The sequence below is a fragment of the Megascapheus bottae genome, chromosome 6, assembly GCF_031878675.1.
Source record: "Megascapheus bottae isolate mThoBot1 chromosome 6, mThoBot2.hap1, whole genome shotgun sequence".
Taxonomy (NCBI): domain Eukaryota; kingdom Metazoa; phylum Chordata; class Mammalia; order Rodentia; family Geomyidae; genus Megascapheus; species Megascapheus bottae.
The window spans coordinates 57,467,538-57,489,151 of NC_143514.1; the positions used below are offsets into that span (position 1 = coordinate 57,467,538).

Here is a 21,614-nt window from a genome sequence, read left to right on the forward strand (position 1 = left end):
GGGTGGTGTGGGGAGGTTATGGGGCTTGAACTCAGGGCCCATGTACTGTCCCTGAGTTTTTGTGCACAAAGCTAGTGTTCTACCATTTGAGCCACAGAGTCACTTCTGGGTTTCTGGTAGTTAATTGGAGGTAAGAGTCTCATGGAGTTTCCTGCCTGGGCCAGCTCTGAACCACAATCCTCAGATCTCAGCCTCCTGAGTAGCTAGGATTACAGGCATGAGCCACCAGCACTGGCACATGTGACCTTTGTAGATTTTTCTGGATCACAGAGTAGATGAGCACAATTCTATTTTGTTTCTATGCTCATAACCTTTGGTTCTTCTGATCAAATCCCATTATACCTAATTCCATTATTTTCTAATGTGTAATAATTTTGCATACTCACAATTGCCCAAAATAGCATCCATCTATTAGCTCTTTTCTTTCTTTCTTTCTTTCTTTCTTTCTTTCTTTCTTTCCTTTCTTTTTTCTTTCTTTTCTTTCTTTTTTTCTCTCTCTCCCTCCCTCCCTCCCTCCCTCCCTCCCTCCCTCCCTCCCTCCCTCTCTCTCTCTCTCTCTCTCTCTCTCTCTCTCTCTCTCTCTCTCTCTCTCTCTCTCTCTCTCTCTTTCTTTCTTTCTTTCTTTGTGAGTCATGGGGCTTGAACTTGGCCTGGGCACTGTCCCTGAGCTCTTCAGCTCAAGGCTACCGCCCTACCCTTGAGCCAAGCCCTACTTCTTATTTTCTAGAGGTTAATTGGAGATAGGAGTCTCAGGTCGGGCTGGGAGTTTGGCCTAGTGGGAGTGCTTGCCTAGCATGCATGAAGACCAGGGTTCGATTCCTCGGTACCACATACATAGAAAAAAGCCGGAAGTGGTGCTAAGGTTCAAGTGGTAGAGCTCTAGCCTTGAGAAAGTCCAAGGACAGTGCTCAGGCCCTGAGCTCAAGCCCTGGACTGGCAAAAAAAAAAAAAGTCTCAGGTCCTTTGTGCCCTGGTTGGCTTTGAACCTCAATCCTTAGATCTCAACCTCCTGAGTTTAGCTCCCATTTCTGTAGGGCAGAAATCCCAGAATTTAGGGCCAGGACATGTAGCAGGTATAAAATACTTCACTCCTTTTAACTGACACAGTATTCTATTGTATGAGTATCAGGGGTCCCCAAGATCAGCCACAGGTTTAGTGACTTATTAAAAGGGTTCATGGAAGTGGCGCTGTGGCTCCAGGGTTAGGGCGGTAGCCTTGAGTTGAAGAGCTCAGGGACAGCAACGCTCAGGCCCAGAGTTCAAGCCCCAGGACTGACCAAAAAAAAAGGATTCACAGGACTCGACATGTACTCATAGGTAAAATTTACTACAGCAAGCATTTTGAAGGCAAAATCAATTCCGTAGCACCATGTCATATACCTGTAACCCCACCCAGCTAATGGGGAGGCAGAGCAATATGAGTGTGATCCAGGCAAAAGTGTGAGACCTGCTGGGAGAGCTGGCTCATGCCTGTAATCCTAGCTATTCAGGAGGCTGAGAGCTGAGGATCATGGTTCAAAGCCAGCCTGGGAAACAAAAGGACCTGAGATTCTTATCTCCAATTACACTCTAGAAAATGGGAAATGGGTCTTTTCTCAAGGGTAGGGCAGTAGCCTTGAGCAGAAGAGCTAAGGGATAACACACACCCATGACCCACCAAAAAACAAGAGTAAGACCTAAAACACAAACTAAAAGAAAGTGCTGGGGATGTGACTCAAGTGGTAAAGTATTTGCCTTAAAAGTAGGAAAAAGGAAGGTAAAATTGTCTATGAAAAGGGTACGTTGAGCACAGTTCAGAGAAGACCAGTAATTCTATTCTTATGCAAATTAGAGATGTATAAATAACCAAAAAGCATATAGAAAAATGTTCACAGCTGGGATCTTTAGTGGTAGAGTGCTCGCCTAGCATGCACAAAAGCCCTGGGTTTAATTCCTCAGTACCACATACACAGAGAAAGCCTGAAGTGGCACTGTACCTCAAATGATAGAGCTCTAGTCTTGAGACAACCCAAGGACAGTGCTCAGGCCAAGAGTTCAAGTCCCAGGATTGGCCAAAAAAAAAAAAAATGTTCACAGCAGGAGAGTTCAAGATAGCCCAAAGCTGGAAAGTACACAAATGTTCACCCACAGCAGAACAGATAAACTGTGGCTGTTTGGGGGTGAGGAAGGAGGATGTTGAGCTAGGAAAGGAGCAAAGAGATGCTGGGATGCTGGGAATCCTTCAGAGTGAGTGTGGTCCCTTTACAAGTCCTGCACTTTCTGTCAGGCATGTTCTGGTGCTTCAGTAGAAAGTTCTGGGCTATAGAAAAGAAGGCAGTGTGTCACACCTCTTTGTGTTCATGTTAAAAAAGACTTTTCCTGGCCAGGAGGATAGCCTAGTGGTAGAGTGCTAGCCTAGCATGCACGAAGCCCTAGGTTTTATTCCTTGGTACCACATACATAGAAAAAGCTGGAAGTGGTGCTGTGACTCAAGTGGCAGGGCCCTAGCCTTAAACAACAACAACAACAAAATTTCCCCTCAGTGAACTCACGCTGACTCAGGAAACACATGACCAGAAATGGTTACCTGAAACGAAGGCTTACCTAATTCCACCAATTCTTTCTCTTTCCCTCGCAGCTCCTCTGTGAGCCTCTGAATCTCCACATCAGCCAGCCCCATCCTCTGCATTACTTCCTCCACACCTTCCTCTCGGCAGGTTTGTGATGCCAGGTCTCCATTACCAGTCTGAAGTAAAACGGCTGTTAGTAACAACAACAAAACCCCAGAAAAATGTATTCTTGTGACAGTCTGCTATTTATTATAATGCTTAAAAGATAGTAGAGTACAAATAATATTTCATTTGTATGTGATTCTTTTGTTAAGTAGAATCATACAAAATTGGTGATATTTGGTTGTTGTTTACTTGTAAACATAAATTTCATATGATTGGCTCTAATATGCTTCATAGACATTTACATGAGTATGAAAAACAAATTTAAACAAATTTTAAAAAGAGAGACAGCACATTAAATATCATGTATAATATGCTCTCCCTTTAAACATTTTGTTTAATTTCAAAGTATGTACATCACTATCAAGCCTTAACTCATGTTAGAGTTCTTTGTTGAGATATTCTTCTTTTTTTTTTTGCCAGTCCTGGGCTTGAGCTCAGGGCCTGAGCACTGTCCTTAGACTTTCTCAAGGTTAGAGCTCTACCACTTGAGCCTCAGCACCACTTCTGGCTTTTTTTTCCCCTGTGTATGTGGTACTAAGAAATTGAACCTGGGTCTTCATACATGCTAGGCAAGCACTCTACCACTAGGCCAAATTCCCAGCCCCTGAGATATTCTTAAATATTTCAAAAGCTGAAAAACTCAATTTCAATTATATTTTGTCTTTATTTCTTTCCTGGTCCTGAAGCTAGTGCTGTACCACTTTGAGCCACAGTACCACTTTCCTGCCAGGCAGGGCTGGCTTTGAATCATGAGCCTCAGATCTCAGTCTCCTGAGTAACTAGGATTATAGGTGTGAACCACCAGTGCCCAGATTGCATTTCTCTCTCTCTCTCCACCCCCTCACCCCCTGTCTGCCTCCCAGTTGTGGAACTCCCTGAGCTTCTTTTGCTCAAGGGTAGAGCTCTACTACTTGGGCCACAGTATCACTTCCAGCTTTTTCTGTGTATATGGTTCTGAGGAGTCAAACCATGGTTTCATGCCTGCTAGGCAAGCACTCTACCACTAGGCAATCTTCCTAGCTCATTGCTTTTATTTCTTAAAGAGAATGAATATCATACAAACCCAGGTCCTTCCATATGGCAGGCAAATATTCTACCACTGAATCATACCCCTAACCTCTGATGTGACTCCTTAAAGGATAGAATGTCATTACACTGCCTACATACCTTTTGATACATTCAATAAAAAACAAGCTATTATGTTAAACAGGTGAGTGATTTTTCCCTTCAATATTTATGATGTGGTTATAACACTTTTTTGTTTTTTGTTCATCATGGGGCTTGAACTCTGGGCCTGGGCATTGTCCCTGAGTTCTTCAGCTTAAGGCTACCCTCCTACCCCTTGAGCCATAGCTCCACCTCCAGTTTTCTAGTGGTTAATTGGAGATAAGAATCTCATGGACTTTAGCACAATCCTCAGATCTCAGCCTGCTGAATAGCTAGGATTACAGGGGTGAGCCACTGGCATCAAGTTGGTTATATAACACTTCTATGCCACTTGATCACGCTTATAGTATGCATCCATATATTTTAATATATTCAGACAAATTCAAGGCAAAAGCCATTTATTGTTAGATACTATAATTAAGTAGAGGAATATAATTTTTGACCTCACTCAGAGTGTTTTTAGATGGCCGCCCAGGTTCTTGATGCTCCTGATGTTCTCTTTGCAGAGACTGATGGGTTTCTTCCCATTTCTCCTTATCCAAAATTAAGAAAAAAATGAACTATCGGGGCCAGGAGTTTGGCCTAGTGGTTAAAGTGCTTGCCTAGCATGCACGAAGACCTGGGTTCTATTCCTTGGTACCACATATATAGGAAAAAGCTGGAAGTGGTGCTGAGGCTCAAGTGGTGGAGCTCTAGCCTTGAGAAAGTCCAAGGACAGTGCTCAGGCCCTGAGCTCAAGCCCAGGACTGGCAAAAAAAAAATGAACTATCAATCAATGTCAATGTCAATGATGTTATACCCAAACCCCATGAGGCCAGCCAATATATTTTCAACAAAGCAGTATTGATTCCACAAGAGGCAAGAATCTTTATTCTTTTGATAAGCCTCCACAACAAAGAGATAGCAAATCTGTAGTATCTATGTTTCATGAGAGAGTGATTTAGGAGAAAAAATACCTACAGAGTTTCATATAGAAGCAGCAAAGAAAAAAAATCAGCTAAAACTTGGCTTATATTACAACCTGATAGAGGTAAAAAGTTAAACACACTGTCATACAACTCTGCCATTCTACTCCTAGAGACAAACAAAAGAAACAAAAGGAAATAAATAGCAATAGAGATTGTAGTGCCTTAGCTGAAAAATCACAGGGAAATCTCATTTATAAACAGAGACCTAAAAATCTCACACATATTTTTTTTGCCAGACCTGGGCTTGAACTCAGGTCCTGAGCACTGTCCCTGGGCTTTCTCAAGGCTAGAGCTCTACCACTTGAACCACAGCTTCTTCTATTTATGTGATGCCAAGGAATTTAACCTGGGTCTTTGTGCATGCTAGGCAAGCACTCTACCACTAGGCCAAACTCTCAGCCCAATCTTATACATTTTTATCAAACATAATAATTTTTAGAAATAGTACCACATCATGAACATACGGGTTTATTGCAGGAGTGACTCTTTGATCTCCTATATAACACAAGCATTTGTTCATTCAGAAGTGTATTTATGACTCTTGTATGGACCAAGGACATGTACATGTTTGTCTCTTTCTTCCTTTCTTTCTTCCTTCCTTTTCCTTCCTTCCTTTTCCTCCCTTCCTTCCTTCCTTCCTTCCTTCCTTCCTTCCTTCCTTCCTTCCTTCCTTCCTTCCTTCCTTCCTTCCTTCTTTCCTTCTTGAGTTGTGGGGCTTGAACCCAGGGCCTGGGTGCTGTCCTTGAACTCTTTTGCTCAAGGCTGGCACTCTACTACCTTGAGCCACAGTGCCACTTCCAGTTTTCAAGTGGTTAATTGGAGGTAAGACCCCTAGGGTTTCTTTCCTGTCTGGGCTGGCTTTGAACCACAATACTCAGATCTCAGTCTCCTGAGTAGTTAGGAATACAGGCGTGAGCCACCAGTACTGAGTTTTCCAAATTTTTTAGCGTAGCATATGAGTCTCCCATCATGATAGGGTTCCTGGTTAAATTTCCAGCATTTTTGGACAAATCTCCAGCATATCTCAGCATTTAGTCACATGATCCTATATATATATATGTATCTGTTCATTTCTCAGGATGCCTTTCCCAGCTTCTTTACCTAAGCAGCTTTCAAAGCTTCTTTTTCACCATTGCTGTCTCTGGAAGCAGATGCTGATCTCTCTGCCCATCCTCTCAGCCTTTCCCTGGAGTTTCCTGGCTTTCTGTGTCTCCTAGCATAAAACTACTCACACTGAACTATAACCACTCACCTACTTCTTTCCATTAGTTTTTGAGTTCTTGCAAGTCCAGATCATGTCTAATTAATTATTTTTTTGTAGTACTGATGTTTAAACTTAGAGTCTTGCACTTTTTAGACAGGTATTCTACCCCCTAAGCCATGCCCCCGGACCTTTTGGCTTTAGGTATTTTTCAGATAGGGTCTCATACTTGTGCCTAGGCACTCCACAGATTGCAGTTCTCCTACCACCACCTTCTAATTCGCTGGGAGTACAGGGATACACCCTACACCAAGCCCCAGATCTGTATTGTGAAGCACTATTCAACTGACTTCCTGATATTTTAATATATAATTAAATAAATGGATGCATGTAAAACTGGCTTGCCTCTTTTTTTTTTTTTTTGCCAGTCCTGGGCTTGAGCTCAGGGCCTGAGCACTGTCCTTGGACTTTCTCAAGGCTAGAGCTCTACCACTTGAGCCTCAGCACCACTTCCGACTTTTTTCTATGTATGTGGTACCGAGGAATCGAACCCCGGTCCTCATGCATGCTAGGCAAGCACCTTAACCACTAGGCCAAACTCCCGGCCACCTGGCTTGCCTCTTATTCAATTATCTAGTTAATTTTTGAATACCTGGGAGAAATCTTTCCGTAGGTTACTGCTCATTTTCTTTGAGACTCTGTCTTGGAGTTCACAAGTTCCAAGTTTCCCAAGATTGTACTTCTCTCTACCAGTATGTATGCAATCTGTTCACTGGGGCTTCTCAGAGCTATGGAAAAGCCTTCTTGATGTGACATGTCTTCAGCTTTCTTTATTAGGACTTCTGTTAGGAAAAAAAAATAACAAAAAAAGTTTAAAAGAAATACAGATTATTTACAAGACATTGAAGAAGTTCTTAGATAAATTTTAAGAATTAATAGCCAAGGGCCGGGAGTGTGGCCTTGTGGTAGAGTGCTTGCCTAGCATGCACAAAGACCTGGGTTCAATTCCTCAGTACCACATACACAGAAAAAACTGTATATGGTGTTGTAGCTCAAGTGGTAGAGTTCTAGCCTTGACAATGCCCAAGGACAGTGCTCAGACCCTGACCTCAAGACCCAGGAATGGCCAAAAAAAAAAAGAAGAAGAAGAAGAAAGAAAAGAATTAATAGCTAGGAGCCAGTGGTTCACACCTGTAATTCTAGCTACTCAGGAGGCTGAGATTTGAGAATTGCAAGTTTCAAAGCTATTCTGCATAGGAAAGGCCATGAAACTCTTTTTTTTTTTTTTTTTTTTGCCAGTCCTGGGTTTTCTCAAGGCTCAAGCTCTATCACTTGAGCCACAGTACAACTTCCGTTTTTTTTTTTCCTATGTATGTGCTACCGAGGAATCGAGGAAAGTCCATGAAACTCTTATCTTCAATAACCTTTACTCCAAAAAAAGCTGGAAGTGGCTCTGTGTCTCAAATGGTAGAGCACTAGTCTTGAGCACAGACAGGCTCAGTGACAGGGCCCAGGCCCTGAGCATGAGCCCTAAAACCAGGGGGTAGGGGGAGGGGGGAATCAAGTCACACTGATATTTTCTTTCTCTCTTTCCAGCATGCTTGCAAACTTTCAGAAACAAGCATCAAAACAAATGGTGCTCAAAGGCTTCCTACAACAATAGACTTTCTCATGGCTATGGAACTTTCCATCTCATAAAAGGTAAGGAAATTTTATTAGGTACTCAAATTTGAATTAACTTGTATTTTTATTGTTTACTGAGCACTTATTCTGTGGCAGGTATGGTACAAAGCAGAAAATCCAGGAGTTAAGTGAGAGAGTATGAGCAGGGAGATCAGAAAAGGCTTTCAGAAAAGGTAATATTGAAGAGGTTTTTTTTGTTTTTCATTTTTTTTTTTGCCAGTCCTGGGCTTGAGCTCAGGGCCTGAGCACTGTCCTTGGACTTTCTCAAGGCTAGAGCTCTACCACTTGAGCCTCAGCACCACTTCTGGCTTTTCTCTATGTATGTGGTACCGAGGAATCAAACCTGAGTCTTCATGCATGCTAGGCGAAGTACTCTACCACTAGGCCAAATTCCTGGCTCCATGTTGAAGAGTTTTTAAAACTGATTTAGGTGCTACCCAGGTGAACAAGCAGGAAGAGACATTCTTGGGATATGTTTGACACATGTGTATCTCAATCTTTACTGCAATCCAAGGAGATCAGAGCAATTATCCCTGTTTAAGCTATGAACATGCAGACACCAAGAAACCAAACATGTCCAGCATCACTCATCTAATCCTGCCTGATAATGTCCAGATATCCAGGCTTCTCAGTCCTCTTACCAGCTAACCTCTACCTCCACCTCACGTCACCCACTCATTCCACAGTAATTGTCTAGGCTTTACCACTAACTGTAGAACCTCGTCAGTCTCCGTCTAAAGCATCCTGTCTTCTAACCACTCTGTGTGGCTGTGCAGTATCAACAAATTTTCAACATACCAGAAACTATAATCCCCTGGTCTTCCACACTTTCTAAAAAGTTCCTTACCCTGCTCCTTTTCTCATTTGCCTTTTCTTATTTTGTTTTTGAGACATGATTATGCTACATGGCCCAGGCTGGCCATTTGTGGTTCTCCCACCTCAACCTTGAAAGTTCTGGGATCACTGTGTCTGGTTCTCACTTTATTTTTACCCAGCTTAAATCATATGATCCATAATTATAATCCCTCCATTGAAAATATTCAGAATTCTCTTGCCTGCCTTTTTCCCATTATAATTGCCTGGCAAAGTTATAGTCTGTTTAAACACAACTTTCTATCCCATTTTAGAAGCCACAGGGCTACAGAATACTGCGCAGCCAGCACTGTTTGGTATGAGTTTAAATTCATGTCCACTAACCTTAAGTGAACCCTTAGTACTACTCAGAAATCATCAACATGTCCCCTGTCACCTCCCTTTCTCTCATTCCCTATGCACTTGGAACATTATTTCACTCCCTCTTTTTCCCCAAGCCTTCATCACTTCCTTTTCCATCCTTACTTTCATTTGATCAACCTACTTCCTATTTCACTGAGAAAAGTAAAGCTCTTGAGAACGTCCAACTTACATACCTGTCCCTCTTGTAAAAAAAAAAATCAATGAACTATTCTCCTAAATCCAAGCCAGCTATTTCATCCTCTCACTTATCAATTTCTCATGAGCTAATTTATTGGGACAATCGGATGCATTGTACTCTATTCCTTTTCAACTTTTCTTCTGGTCCTGGGGCTTGAACTCATGGCCTCAGGGCTGTCCCTGAGCTTTTTTGTTTAAAGCTACTGTTCTACCATTAGAGCCAAAGCTCCACATCTGGCTTTTTGGTGATTTATTCAAGATAAGAGTCTCACAGACTTTTCCTGCCCAGACTGGCTTTGAACTGTAATGGTAAGGAGGCCGTGAGTAGCTAGTATTACAGGTATGAGACACCAATGTCTGGCTCTTTTGGGTTAAATAGTGGAATATTTGCCTAGCATGAACAAGGTCCTGGGTTCAATTAGAAAAAGAAAAGGGAGAAAGGAGGAAGATGGAAAAAAGGGAATAGAGGAAGAAGTGGAAGAGGAAGAGGATGAAAAGGAGAAAAAGGAGGAAGAAGAGCAGGACTCTTGGAGGTGACTGCTTCCTCTATATTGCTTCATTAAGCTTTCTTCCTGAGCATTATGGTCATCTTAGGGACATCTTTCATCTAACTAAAGAAAAATCTTTTCATCTCATGTTCCCCCTCCACCTTCTACTCTATTTCTATATTCTTCTTTACAGAAAAACTTCAAAAAATGCTAAGTCATACGTGGGTCTCCTCTTCCTCTCCTACGATCCTTTCCTCAGTTCATTCTGGATTTCCTATGTACTAAGCAAACAGCTCAAGTCCACAATAACCTCTGTGTGGCCAAATCCAATGGTTACTTTTCAGTCTCCATTCCACATACCTATTTTAGTATTTGCCTTCATTGTTTATGTTTTCCTTAAGATAGTCATCATTTCTCTGCTGGGATTCCCATATTCTTCTGGGTTTCCTTTCTTACGTGCCACTCCTCAGATTCTTTAACTGACTTCTCATCATTCCTTCTCTAATCACTGGAATGTTGCTGAACCAAGCCCTATATTTACTTTCTGGGTCATTTCCTGTAAGTAATCCCAAAGCTTTAAGTATAAGCTGTATGTTGATCGCCAAATATTTATCTCCAGCTTGTACTGCATTCCAGACATGTATTTGTCTGCTTGGCATTTTCACAAGGATGTCTAATATATACCTCAAAACTTTTAACTCTTCAAAAGCAAACCTTTTACTGTCTCACCTAGGTGAAGCATCCCATATGTATTTTCTCTACCTGAGCAGTTAGAAATTCAAATCTAGCTGCCCAAGCCAAAAAGCTTTAGGTCCACAGTAAGTTATTTCCTTTTCTTCTATTCTACATTAGATCCATCAATAAAATATGCAATCTCTACCTTCAAAATATCTTTATCTGTGAGAAAAAAAAGGTTTACTTAGGAAAATCTTTGGTATACAACTCAGAAGATCTACAGAGTTACAAGGGACAGGATATATTTAACAAATTTCCCTCATCTTTTTCTGTAAGGCTTAGTAAATGTGACAGAGCATAGTAATTTTTAGAAGCAGTAAATATTTTTTTTTTTGCCAGTCCTGGGGCTTGAACTCAGGACCTGACCCCACTGGGGTTCTCTCTGTCTCTCCGTCCCTCCGTCCCTCCGTCCCTCCGTCCCTCCCTCCCCCCCCCCCCCCCCTCTCTCTCTCTCTCTCTCTCTCTCTCCCCCTGTCATGGGACTTGAACTCTTGCCCTAGGTGTTGTCCCTGAACTCTTCAGCTCAAGGCTACTGCCCTACCCCTTCCTACCCTTTGAGCCACAGCACCACTTCTAGTTTTCTGGTGATTAACTGAAGATAAGAGTCTCATGGACTTTAGTGCTCAGGCTGACTTTGAACTGCATCCTCAGATCTCAGCATCCTGAGTAGTTAGGATTACAGGTGTGAGCCACCATGCCCGGCTTGTTCTTGGGCTTTCTGAAGACTAAAGTTCTACCACTTGAGCCACAGCACCACTTCCAGCATTTTCTAAGTATGTGGTACTGAGAATCGAACCCCAGTCTTTGTGCATTCTAGGCAAGCTCTCTAGCACTAGGTCAAACTCCTGGTCCCAAGAAGGAATAAATCTTTTCTGTGGTACTGGTATAAGGACCTAAGGCATAGTTCTCTGTTGCTGAATCCCATTAGCCCTCTTTAAATTTTTGGATTTGTAGCTTTAATTTTTAAATAAAGATAGAATGAAAGCCTGGTATGGTGGCTCACACCTGGAATCCTAGCTACTCAGGAGGCTGAGATCTGAGGTTCCCGGTTCAATGCCAGCCGTGGTACAAAAGTCTATGAAACTCTTATCACTAGAAAACTGGAAGTGGGGCTGTGACTCAAGAGGTAGGGAGGTAGCCTTGAGCTGAAGAGCTAGGGACAACGACCAGGCCCAGAGTTCAAGCCCCATGACAGACCACAAAAAAAAAAATACAATGAGCTGTAGGATTTTATTTTAAAAAATATAGTAGCATGAAAATTACATAGTGATATGACCAGGTGCTTATAATCTTGTTTTTTGCTAGTCCTAGGGCTTGAACTCAGGACCTTGGCACTGTCCTTGAGCTTCTTTTGCTCAATGCTAGTACTCGGGCACTTGAGCCACAGAACCAACTTCCTGATTTATCTGTGTACGTGCAATTGAGGAATTGAACCCAGGGCTTCAAGCATGCTAGGCGAGTCCTTTAGCACTAAGCCACATTCTCAATCCTGTGCTTATAATCTTTAAAAGTTTTTCAGAGTTACAGTATTGATGCCATAATGAAATCACTGACCAAGTTTTAGGCTGCTAGATTTTCTAGACTAGAGGGTGAAGAAATAGCATTTCTATTCTATATCTACTGAAGCTGTGATATAAGCTGCCATTAGGTAAATGCTTTTGCCCTGAAGAACACTGTAGATCTGTTAGGGTTAGAACTAAGAGGAATCTTGAAATTAAAAAAAAAAAAAACTAAGTTAATAATCTCAGGACAAGTCTTATTAGAAAAAGGAATGTACAGAGGCTTAGGTAAAAATTAATACAAAGTATTTTTTTTCCCAGTCCTGAGGCTTGAACTCTGGGCCTGGGCACTGTCCCTAAGCTTATTTTGTTCAAGGCCAGCATGTATGCGACAGTGCCACTTCAGGCTTTTTCTGAGTAGTTTACTGGACTTTCTTGCTGGGGCTAGCTTCAAGCTATGATCCTTAGATCTTAGCCTCCGGAGGCCAGAATTATAGGCATGAGTCACCAGTGCCAAGCAAATTTTTGAGCTTTAAGGTGATACCATCTTTTTTTTTTTTTGCCAGTCCTGGGCTTGAGCTCAGGGCCTGAGCACTGTCCTTGGACTTTCTCAAGGCTAGCACTCTACCACTTGAGCCTCAGCACCATTTCCGGCTTTTGTCTATGTATGTGGTACCAAGGAATCGAACCCGGATCTTCGTGCACGCTAGGCAAGCACTTTAACCACTAGGCCAAACTCCCGGCCCCAGGTGATAGCATCTTTTCAGATGCTACAGGACCAAAAGAACCCATGGGCACTACATAGATAATGGAGAGGAGTCAACAGTGAAAAAAGAACTTCTGACTAATGAAGGAGGAACAGTAGAAAAATATTTACAAAAGAAAAACCTGTTAGAAATGAGGGAATCTTAACCAAAGGTTAAGCAAATTAGTTGCTTTTAACCATAGGAAATGTGCGTATTACTTGACCTATGTAAATGTATATCATCTCTATAATAGCAATAAAATAAAATTTTTAAAATGTAATCTTTGATTAAACATTTATGAGACATATTCCTGAGAAAAGAAAACCTTGTATTGTACAAACTAATCACTAAAAAGAATGAAACTAAAAATTGAGACAAACTACCTTAAACCTTCATTATTGTATAACTAGGCTACTCCAAAAAACATGTATGCAGAAACACATGTTGGCAGTAAATCAGACATTATCTTTTGTTTCTTTCTTTTTTTGGGGGGGGGGGTCAGTTCTAGACTTGAACTCTGGGCCTGCGTGTTGTCCCTGAGCTCTTCAGCTCAAGGCTACACAACAGTACCACAACAGTACCACTTTCAGTTTTCTAGTGTTTAGTCTCATGGACTTTAGTGCCCAGGATGGCTTTGAACCATGATCCTTAGATCTCAGCCTCTTGAGTAGCTAGGATTATAGGCATGAGCCACCGCACCTGGCAGAATCTTCTGTTTCTTGCAATATGACAAAGTATAGTCCAGAAACAACTTTCCAACTGAAAAATAACTAAAAGTGCTAGAAGAAATTAAAGCAAGCACATTATATGAATAAAAGAAGATGAAAACTTTTAAATCAACAGAGGGAAACTCAATATAGTCATAAAAAGAATAAGTGCAAAAAATAATATACATTATATGAACGACAACTTTCTCTGTACTAAAGATTGAAAATAACTGTTCCATCCACAAACCATTATAAAAAAGGCAGTTTTAGAAAGAAAATGACTAATTTTTTGGGGGGGTCTGTCATGGGGCTTGAACTCTGGGCCTATGTGCTGTTCTTGAGCTCTTCAGCTCAGGCTAGCATTCTACCACTTGAGCCACAGTGCCACTTCCGGATTTTTGGTGGTTAATTGGAGATAAATCTCACAGACTTTAGGGACTTTAGTGGCTGGGCTGGCTTTGAACCATGATCCTCAGATCTCAGTGTCCTCAGTAGCTAAGATTATAGGTGTGAGGCACCCACACCTGGCTTAAACAACTATTCTAAAGGGATTATTATCTGTATTTTTCTGTGGCTTTGTAGTGCTTCATAAATTTTTATGAGTTCTTCAGTTTGGCATATTGGGTATTTTGAGATGGAGCCACTTGAAAAGCATCAGTTATAAGATCATTTCCATCTTCTATTTCTTAAAAACAGGAGAAAAAAAGTCACATGGGGAAGGTGACCTCCCTACAAGAGCAACATTCTCATTGATTATAGAAAGTTGAGGCTGAGAATTCTGAACTGACCTAGCTAAACTAACTCCTGTCTTTGAAGCCTCTTCATATATCCAATTCCTTTTTTCATATCTTACTAGTCTTTAATTGAGTATATTGAGTGATTGATTGACTTCAATTGCTTTTTTTTTTTTTTTTGGTCAGTCATGGGGCTTGAACTCTGCTTCGTCGGTGTCCCTGAGCTTTTCAGCTCAAGGGTATCACTCTATCACTAGAGCCACAGCACCACTTCCAGTTTTCTGATGGTTAATTGAAGAGTCTCACAGACTTTCATGCCAGGGCTGGCTCTGAATCGCAATTCTTAGATCTCAGCCTCCTGAGCAGCTAGGATTACAATAGGTGTATGCCACCAGCACCCAGCTCAATTGCCTCTTTGGGTCTTTATTTTCTTATGGTGGTTCCTGTGTCACTTAAGACTTACATTAAATGAATCTGCATGTTTGTCTTACCAATATGTCTTATGTTAATTCTTCAGGCCCACCAAAAAATAATAAATGAGAAGAGGGAAATGCTCCCATCCTGTACAGTAGGCAGTTTACTATATAGAAACAACTAAGATGAATCCTGGTCCCAGCCCCAGAGAAGCTGACAAGGTAATTATAGCATAGTATAGTAAATGCTAGAAAAGACACTGTAAGGAATTACCCCTCTACTGTCTCTCACATGCACACTTCAAATTATTTTAGAACATATACTTCAAAAATGACAGGCAGAAAATTACTTAACACATTTCAAGTTCTTTTCTTGGCAGTATGGATGGAAAATCTACAGTAACTTCTCATTCTTCTACGTTTATTCATGTTCCAAATGTTCTATTAATTGTGGCATATTATTGTTTCAAATTAGGAAAGCATTAAAATCAATGTAATGCTTCTCTTCCCTCTATGAAGTTTCAGGCATGGTTTGTCTATTCCTCACCCTGAGAAGAAACAATGAATTTTCTTACCCTGAATCCACATTTCATATTTTTTTTTTTTTGCCAGTTCTGGGCTTGAGCTCAGGGCCTGAGCACTGTCCTTGGACTTTCTCAAGGCTAGAGCTCTACCACTTGAGCCTCAGCACCACTTCCGGCTTTTATCTATGTATGTGGTACCGAGGAATCGAACCGGGGTATTCATGCATGCTAGGCAAGCACTTTAACCACTAGGCCAAACTCCCGGTCCCACACATTTCATATTTTAACCTATACTAAAGATGCCATCCATGAACGAGCCACTGTTGTGATTATAAACTGGGAAATAAAGAGTATCCTTAGTTTCTTATTCCTACTATCACAAACACTATCACAAAATACATAGCTTCTACTTCTTCCATCGTTTTTTATTTTTGTGGGTCATGGGGCTTAAACTTGCCTTGGGCGCTGTCCCTGAACTCTTCAGCTCAAGGATACTGCCCTACCCTTGAGCCAAGCCCCACTTCCCATTTTCTAGTGGTTAATTGGAGATAAGAGTCTCAGGTCTTTTTGTGCCAGGGCTGGCTTTGAATCTTGATCCTCAGATCTCAGCCTCCTGAGTAGCTACAATTCCAGGCTTGAGCCACCATGCGGGTATTCTTCCATCATTTTCTACTTCATCTTCTATGCTCATTGGCTTAGTTTAGGCTCTACTCACTCTTGCTAGGTTGCTTAACTGACTTCCTTGTTGCCAAGCTGGGTCTTAACCAGCCTGTGCTCTACAAAGCTGCCACATGAATTGTTCTAAATGCAAATCAGTTGCTGCTTCACATTCTCATTGCTTTCAGACAGACTTCAAACCATGTAGCTTGGTACCAGAGACTCCATAATATATTATTTCCTGTCTCTGTCTTCTCTTCTGCTTCTCTGTTATAGTAGCCTTTCGGGCCATATAATTATTCTGTCTTGCTCTTGTATTTCCTTGACAATTAGATACCTCTGCCTAGAATGGTATTGTAACATTACAAAACAAGCATTTCTTTTCCCAGTGGATTGAGACTTGTTGAGAAAAATTTAAGCCTAATACAACAGACCTTGAGTTAATCTAAAGGTATCCTTTAACTTATACATGCCCTGATACCTAAAGTTGTCCACCCAACGAAGTACACAAGAATACTGTTCTCCCCAAGGTAGCTACAGAAGGAATGCACACTTAGCATCTTAAGGATGTGCACCCTGAAAGTATTTTTAGGTATCTAAAATCTTGTAGAAGAATGAGGTAGTAGATCAAAGTGTTCAAGAAAACTGAAACAGAAATGGAATTTTGAAGAGAAAGAGTGTCAGGAGAATAGGTACAGTCATTTCTACTTATTTTTCTCCTAGCAGGTGCCCTCTTATGACAATATTGGAGCCAAAACTGTACCTCATACAACAGCAAAGAATTTACTTTGGATATAAGTGACTCTAAGAAACACAAAAATGGGCACAAAAATGGGAGTATCTAATCAAGTAACTTTTCATCTTGTCCCTTCTTTCTTCCTTCTACATAAATATAATTTGAAAAACACAGCTGTCTTAAATATATTACATAGCTTATTCTCCTTTCAAATTCCCAAGTGAGAAATATACTTTTTTAAAGTTGAAACTGATGTAGCAATATGGCAAATGTTCAACATATAAAATTAAGACAAAAGATAAAATGTACACCCTAATTATGTAAAATTCCATACATAAGGGGACTGACACAGATCAGAAGAATTTGGCCCTACTGTCACCTTGGGGTAAATAATTGTTTTCTGCGCTGTTCTGCACATAGTAGGACGTGTAACAGCATTCTTAACCTGTGCCAACTAGATGCCAGCGGTACATTCCCAATTATGGTGACTAAAATTGCTTCCACACATTACCAAATGTCTCGAGGAAATTGAGAAATATGCTATGATAATAGAAAAAAATTAATTTTGTATTAGTTTTGCCAATGATGATTGTTCAATTAATGTCTTATTGAATAATATCTAATAGCAACTTTTTTTTTTTTTTGCCAGTCCTGGTGCTTGAACTCAGGGCATGGGCACTGTCTCTGAGCTTCCTTTGCTCAAGGATAGCACTCTTACTACCAGCCACATTCCCAGCCCGCAAGTGTTGTTTTATGGCACCTGGTATGCCACTTGAGCCACAGCACCACTTCCAGCTTTTTTCTATGTATGTGGTACCAAGGAATTAAATCCGAGTCTTCATGCATGGTAGGCAGGCACTAGGCCAAACTCCCGGCCCCAAATAGTAACCTTTTTCAAGAGTTAGTTTTGCTCCATTTAATATGAAAATTGAAAAAGCAGAGAACTTCTTGTTTTCTGAACTGTTATATATACTTTTTCATAATTTGGAAATCTGACATGACTCCAAAGATATCACAATTGTCCTGAAAAATCAAAACATACAAAATTATTGCCCCCCCAAAAATATCTGTTCAAAATATGTACTTAGTCAGCTAGGTGCCAGTGGTTAATGTTTGTAATCCTACTCTGGAGGCTAAGATCTGTAGATCCTGATTCAAAGCTAGCGCAGGCAGAAAAGTTCATGAGACTCTATGCCCAACAAACCAGCAAAACACTAGTTAGAATGTGTGGCTCAAAGTGGTAGAGCACTGCTGTGAGTGGGAAAAAATAAAAACTGCAAACTTGTACTTAAGATCCTAAGTTCAAACCTCAATGCTAGCACATTACAAAAAAAAAGGCGTATATATTCAAATAGTTCACATTTAGTTAGGTGAGGTAGCTCACACTTGTAATCTCAGCTATTTGGGAGGCAGATGGATGACTGGTTCAAGGCCAACCTGGGCAAAAGCAAGGCCCCTTCTCAACAATAAACAGGGCAGAGCAGCACCTGTCTCTGACATCCCAACTACAATAGGAGGCATACATAGGAGGACTGAAGTTTAATGCCAGCCAGGGGCAATAATGTGAGACCCTATCCCAAAATAACTAAAGCAAAAAGTTCTCAGGTCATGGATTATCAACTGTACAGTGATTGTCAGAGGAAGGCCCTGAGTTCAAATACCATGATCATCTCCTCCAAACACACACACACACAACTTATACTTAGACCTGAATACTGAAGAGCTAGTAAGAATCAACACACATTACAAGACAAACTAATTACACTTTTCGTGCTAAAATTAATCTTATTCTATACTGAGGCCCTTCTGAAAAATCTTTTTTAGGACTACTAAGTCGGTTCCCTTGCCAAGAATATGTATTTCCGTCATTCCTCTTCATTGGTTCATATCAGGAAAAATATTTTTCTTCTTCACAAAACAGAAAGAGGAAGCACAAGAGTTGTTTCAGCATCTCTCCTCTAAGAAAATTCTCAGTTGTTGAATTTATGCTGAATGTAGTGTTAAGCAAGAAATTACAGGTAAGCCTGACATGGCTCCCATATTGCCATTTTAATTTTTTCTCCATTTTCAAACATCGTAGGCTTGCAGTAACCATGTATATATGTACATATATATACACATATATATACATATATATATGTATATATATATATATGTTTATTTCACCATCTAGGCTCTAGTTTATCCAAGACAGAGCGACAGAGTCTTCACAACGACTGCAGGACTGGAGAACGTGAACAGCTTAGCCATGCAAAGCACTGAAATAATAGGAAAGCAGAGGCGGGGTGCTCGGTGGATGACAGAAGGCGGGGGAGATAGATGACGTGCCGCGTGAACGGGGGAAGGGGAGAAATGGTGGTGGTGTGGAGAGGATGAGGAAGCTGGTGACTGATTGGAGTGATGGGAGAACGGATGAACTTGAAAGGCAGAGGGCAACTGACTTGATGGTCTCCGATGCTGCGGTGACCGCAGACTTCCATGGCTCCCTTGGGATTCTGCATGACCAGAGAAGAGGAAAGCGGCTACTACAAGGAGGGGAGGCCGTGTGCTGGCGGGGCCGTCGAGGGCAGGCTTCCGTCGGGACGCCCGCCTGGGCCGCCGGCCGTGTCGTTAAGCCCGCTCTAAACCGGCGCGGAGGCCGCTGGGGCCGCGGGGAAGGGAGGATGCTCCGGCCGGGCCGATTACTCCAGCCCGGGGCTGCAAAGGCCGAGCCAGACGGGACGCTCCGGCAGGTCAGGACCCGTGTTGGAGTGAAGCGAGAAAGACCTGGACTGTGGGAGCGGAGGGGGAGAACCGACGCTTTCTTCCTCGGAGCAGAGCCCCGGACCTTAGGGGGCAGGTCGGAAACTTTTCTCCCCGGGGGGGCGGCGAGAGTCCCAGGGTCGCCCCGCTCCCGGCGGTTCACCGCACAGCGGCCCGCGGAGTTCCGGCGTCCTAGCAACCGCGCTCGCCGCAGAGACGCACAGGCGTGCTTCCGGCGGGAACCATAGATACCACGCACGCCGAGGAGGGCGCTTCCTTTGAGAACTTTGTTACGGCGTACATCATTGGCCTTCAGGCGACGGGGGCGGGATTCTTCTGGCAGTATCATTAATACGGCTCATCCTATTGGCTCTGGAGGTGGCAGTCACCATGGCACCAGTGCGAGGAGGATGTATGCACTCTCATAGAGTTCTGGTTCTGATTCCGGTCCAACCTTTGGCCCACTTGACCTTAGATTTAGTTACTTCCTTCTTAGGGCACGGTGTTAGGACAGAGTTTTGGATCTGTGTGTGTTATGATCCATCTAGGGTGCCCCAGATGAAACTGCGTACTCTGAAAGGGATTATTGTAAAAAGGAAGACGCTGGGTCTGGGAACTACTACGACTGGCCCCTTAAAACCTAGACCCAGGGGGCCGGGAGTTTGGCCTAGTGGTAGAGTGCTTGCCTAGAATGCATGAAGACCTGGGTTCGATTCCTCGGTACCACATACATAGGAAAACGCCGGAAGTGGTGCTGAGGCTCAAGTGGTAGAGCTCTAGCCTTGAGAAAGTCCAAGAACAGTGCTCAGGTCCTGAGCTCAAGCCCAGGACTGGCCAAAAAAAAAAAAAACCTAAACTCAGAAAGTTCGGTTTGAGTCGCTTTTATCTTACATAACTCAAAATAAAAAGTAACTGAGCCTGGCCGCCGGTGGCTCACGCCTGTAATCCTAGCTATTCAGGAGGATGAGATCAGAGGATCATGGTTCAAAACCAGCCCAGCCAGGAAAGTCCATGGGACTCATCTCCAGTTAACCACCAGAACACAGGAAATGATACGGTGACTCCAAGTGGTAGAGTGCTAGCCATGAGTAAGAAGCTCAGGGACAGCGCCCACGCCCTGAGGTCAAGCTCCACCACCAGACAGAAACTTTCACTGAACCAAGACTGGAGCTATAACATTCAAAAGTGACCTTGAGGAGCGGGAAATGCTTTATGCAAGGTTTCAGGTGCCTGTTAAAGCTTAATTTCACTCACTCTTCAGTACCCCACACTGTATTTCATGATCTTATTGGAATTGCAAATCTTTCCACATTTGTTTGTTCTACATGCATTATCCAGACGGATCTTAACTATTTTGTGCAGGTGCCATAAGACAACATTTGTGGGCTGGGAATGTGGCTTGGTGGTAGAGTGCTAGCCTTGAGCAAAGGAAGCTCAGGGACAGCACCCATGCTCCGAGTTCAAGTCCCAGGACTAGCCAAAAAACAAAACAAAAGACAGGTCTTGCAAGTCCTTTATCCCTCAACTCTCACACCATTCTCAAATGCTCACAACTACCACTTATTCTACTACTTAATCCTATTTGTCTCAGCATCTCCTCCTCAAAGTTTTCTTTGTTCCTCCAATTTGATAAATGTGCTATTTTTGTTGACTCATGTTCCTTTTTCTTTAAACTCTTCAACTTGCTGTTACTCCTATGTTTTTTACCATCTAAATACTGGTTTTTGTTTTGTTCTGTCTTTTGCTAGTCCTGGGCCTTGAACTCAGGGCTTGGGCACTGTCCTTGGGTTTTCTCAGGGCTAGAACTCTGCCACTTGAGCCACAGCACCACTTCCAGCTTTTCTCTATGTACATGCTACCAAGGAACCAAACTCAGATCTTCGTGCATGCTAGGCAAGCACTACCACTAGGCTAAACTCCTGGCCCTAAATACTGTTTTTTTAAGTGTTCCAAATACACTAAAATTGAAAACACTTTGTAAATAAATCCTTGTAAAGGTTGTTTCTAAGCTTTAACAAAAGAAGTTTCCAACAAAAGGAAATATGGTGAAAAATTAATCACTTCTAATTTTAGCTACACTTCTCCCATTGTACAAAGATGGCAGTCACCATACACGAGGTTATGGTTACAGGAAGAGCAGCCTTTTACTTACTGCTTTTCAGTGCTGCAACCACTGCTGAATCAGATGCTTTTGAGGCTTTGCCAAATGGACCAAAAGTTCATCTGAAATTTTTGTTCAAAGAGCTGCTGCATTCTGAACAGTCTTGGCTGCTACAATGCTTTTACTCAGCTCAAGGTCACACTTCTTGATTTAATGAAGTATTTCAGCTTATCCTGGCACTTCTGTCCAAATCTTCTTATCTAAAATTTGCTGTATCTTCTCTTTTGTAGGATACACTAGGTTAGTCTGCACAATTCTCTGAAATATCATTAGTTGTAGTTCAAATTCATCTATTTGTTCAGTGCTGGGACTCAAACTCAGGGCCT

General features: G+C 42.1%; 1 protein-coding gene across 1 annotated transcript in view; it reads right to left on the reverse strand.

Annotated features, from left to right (window-relative positions):
• Positions 1–6,777, reverse strand: part of Ccdc30 (coiled-coil domain containing 30) — a 73,444-nt gene extending 66,667 nt beyond the window's left edge. The window contains exons 1-2 of the mRNA XM_090335072.1: positions 6,703–6,777; positions 2,584–2,725 (exon numbers count right to left, since the gene is read on the reverse strand). Of these exons, the coding sequence (XP_090191198.1) occupies positions 2,584–2,725; positions 6,703–6,735 (175 nt within the window). The 5' untranslated portion in view covers positions 6,736–6,777. The remainder of the gene's footprint in view (positions 1–2,583; positions 2,726–6,702) is intronic.
• Between the last annotated feature and the right edge of the window lie 14,837 nt (positions 6,778–21,614).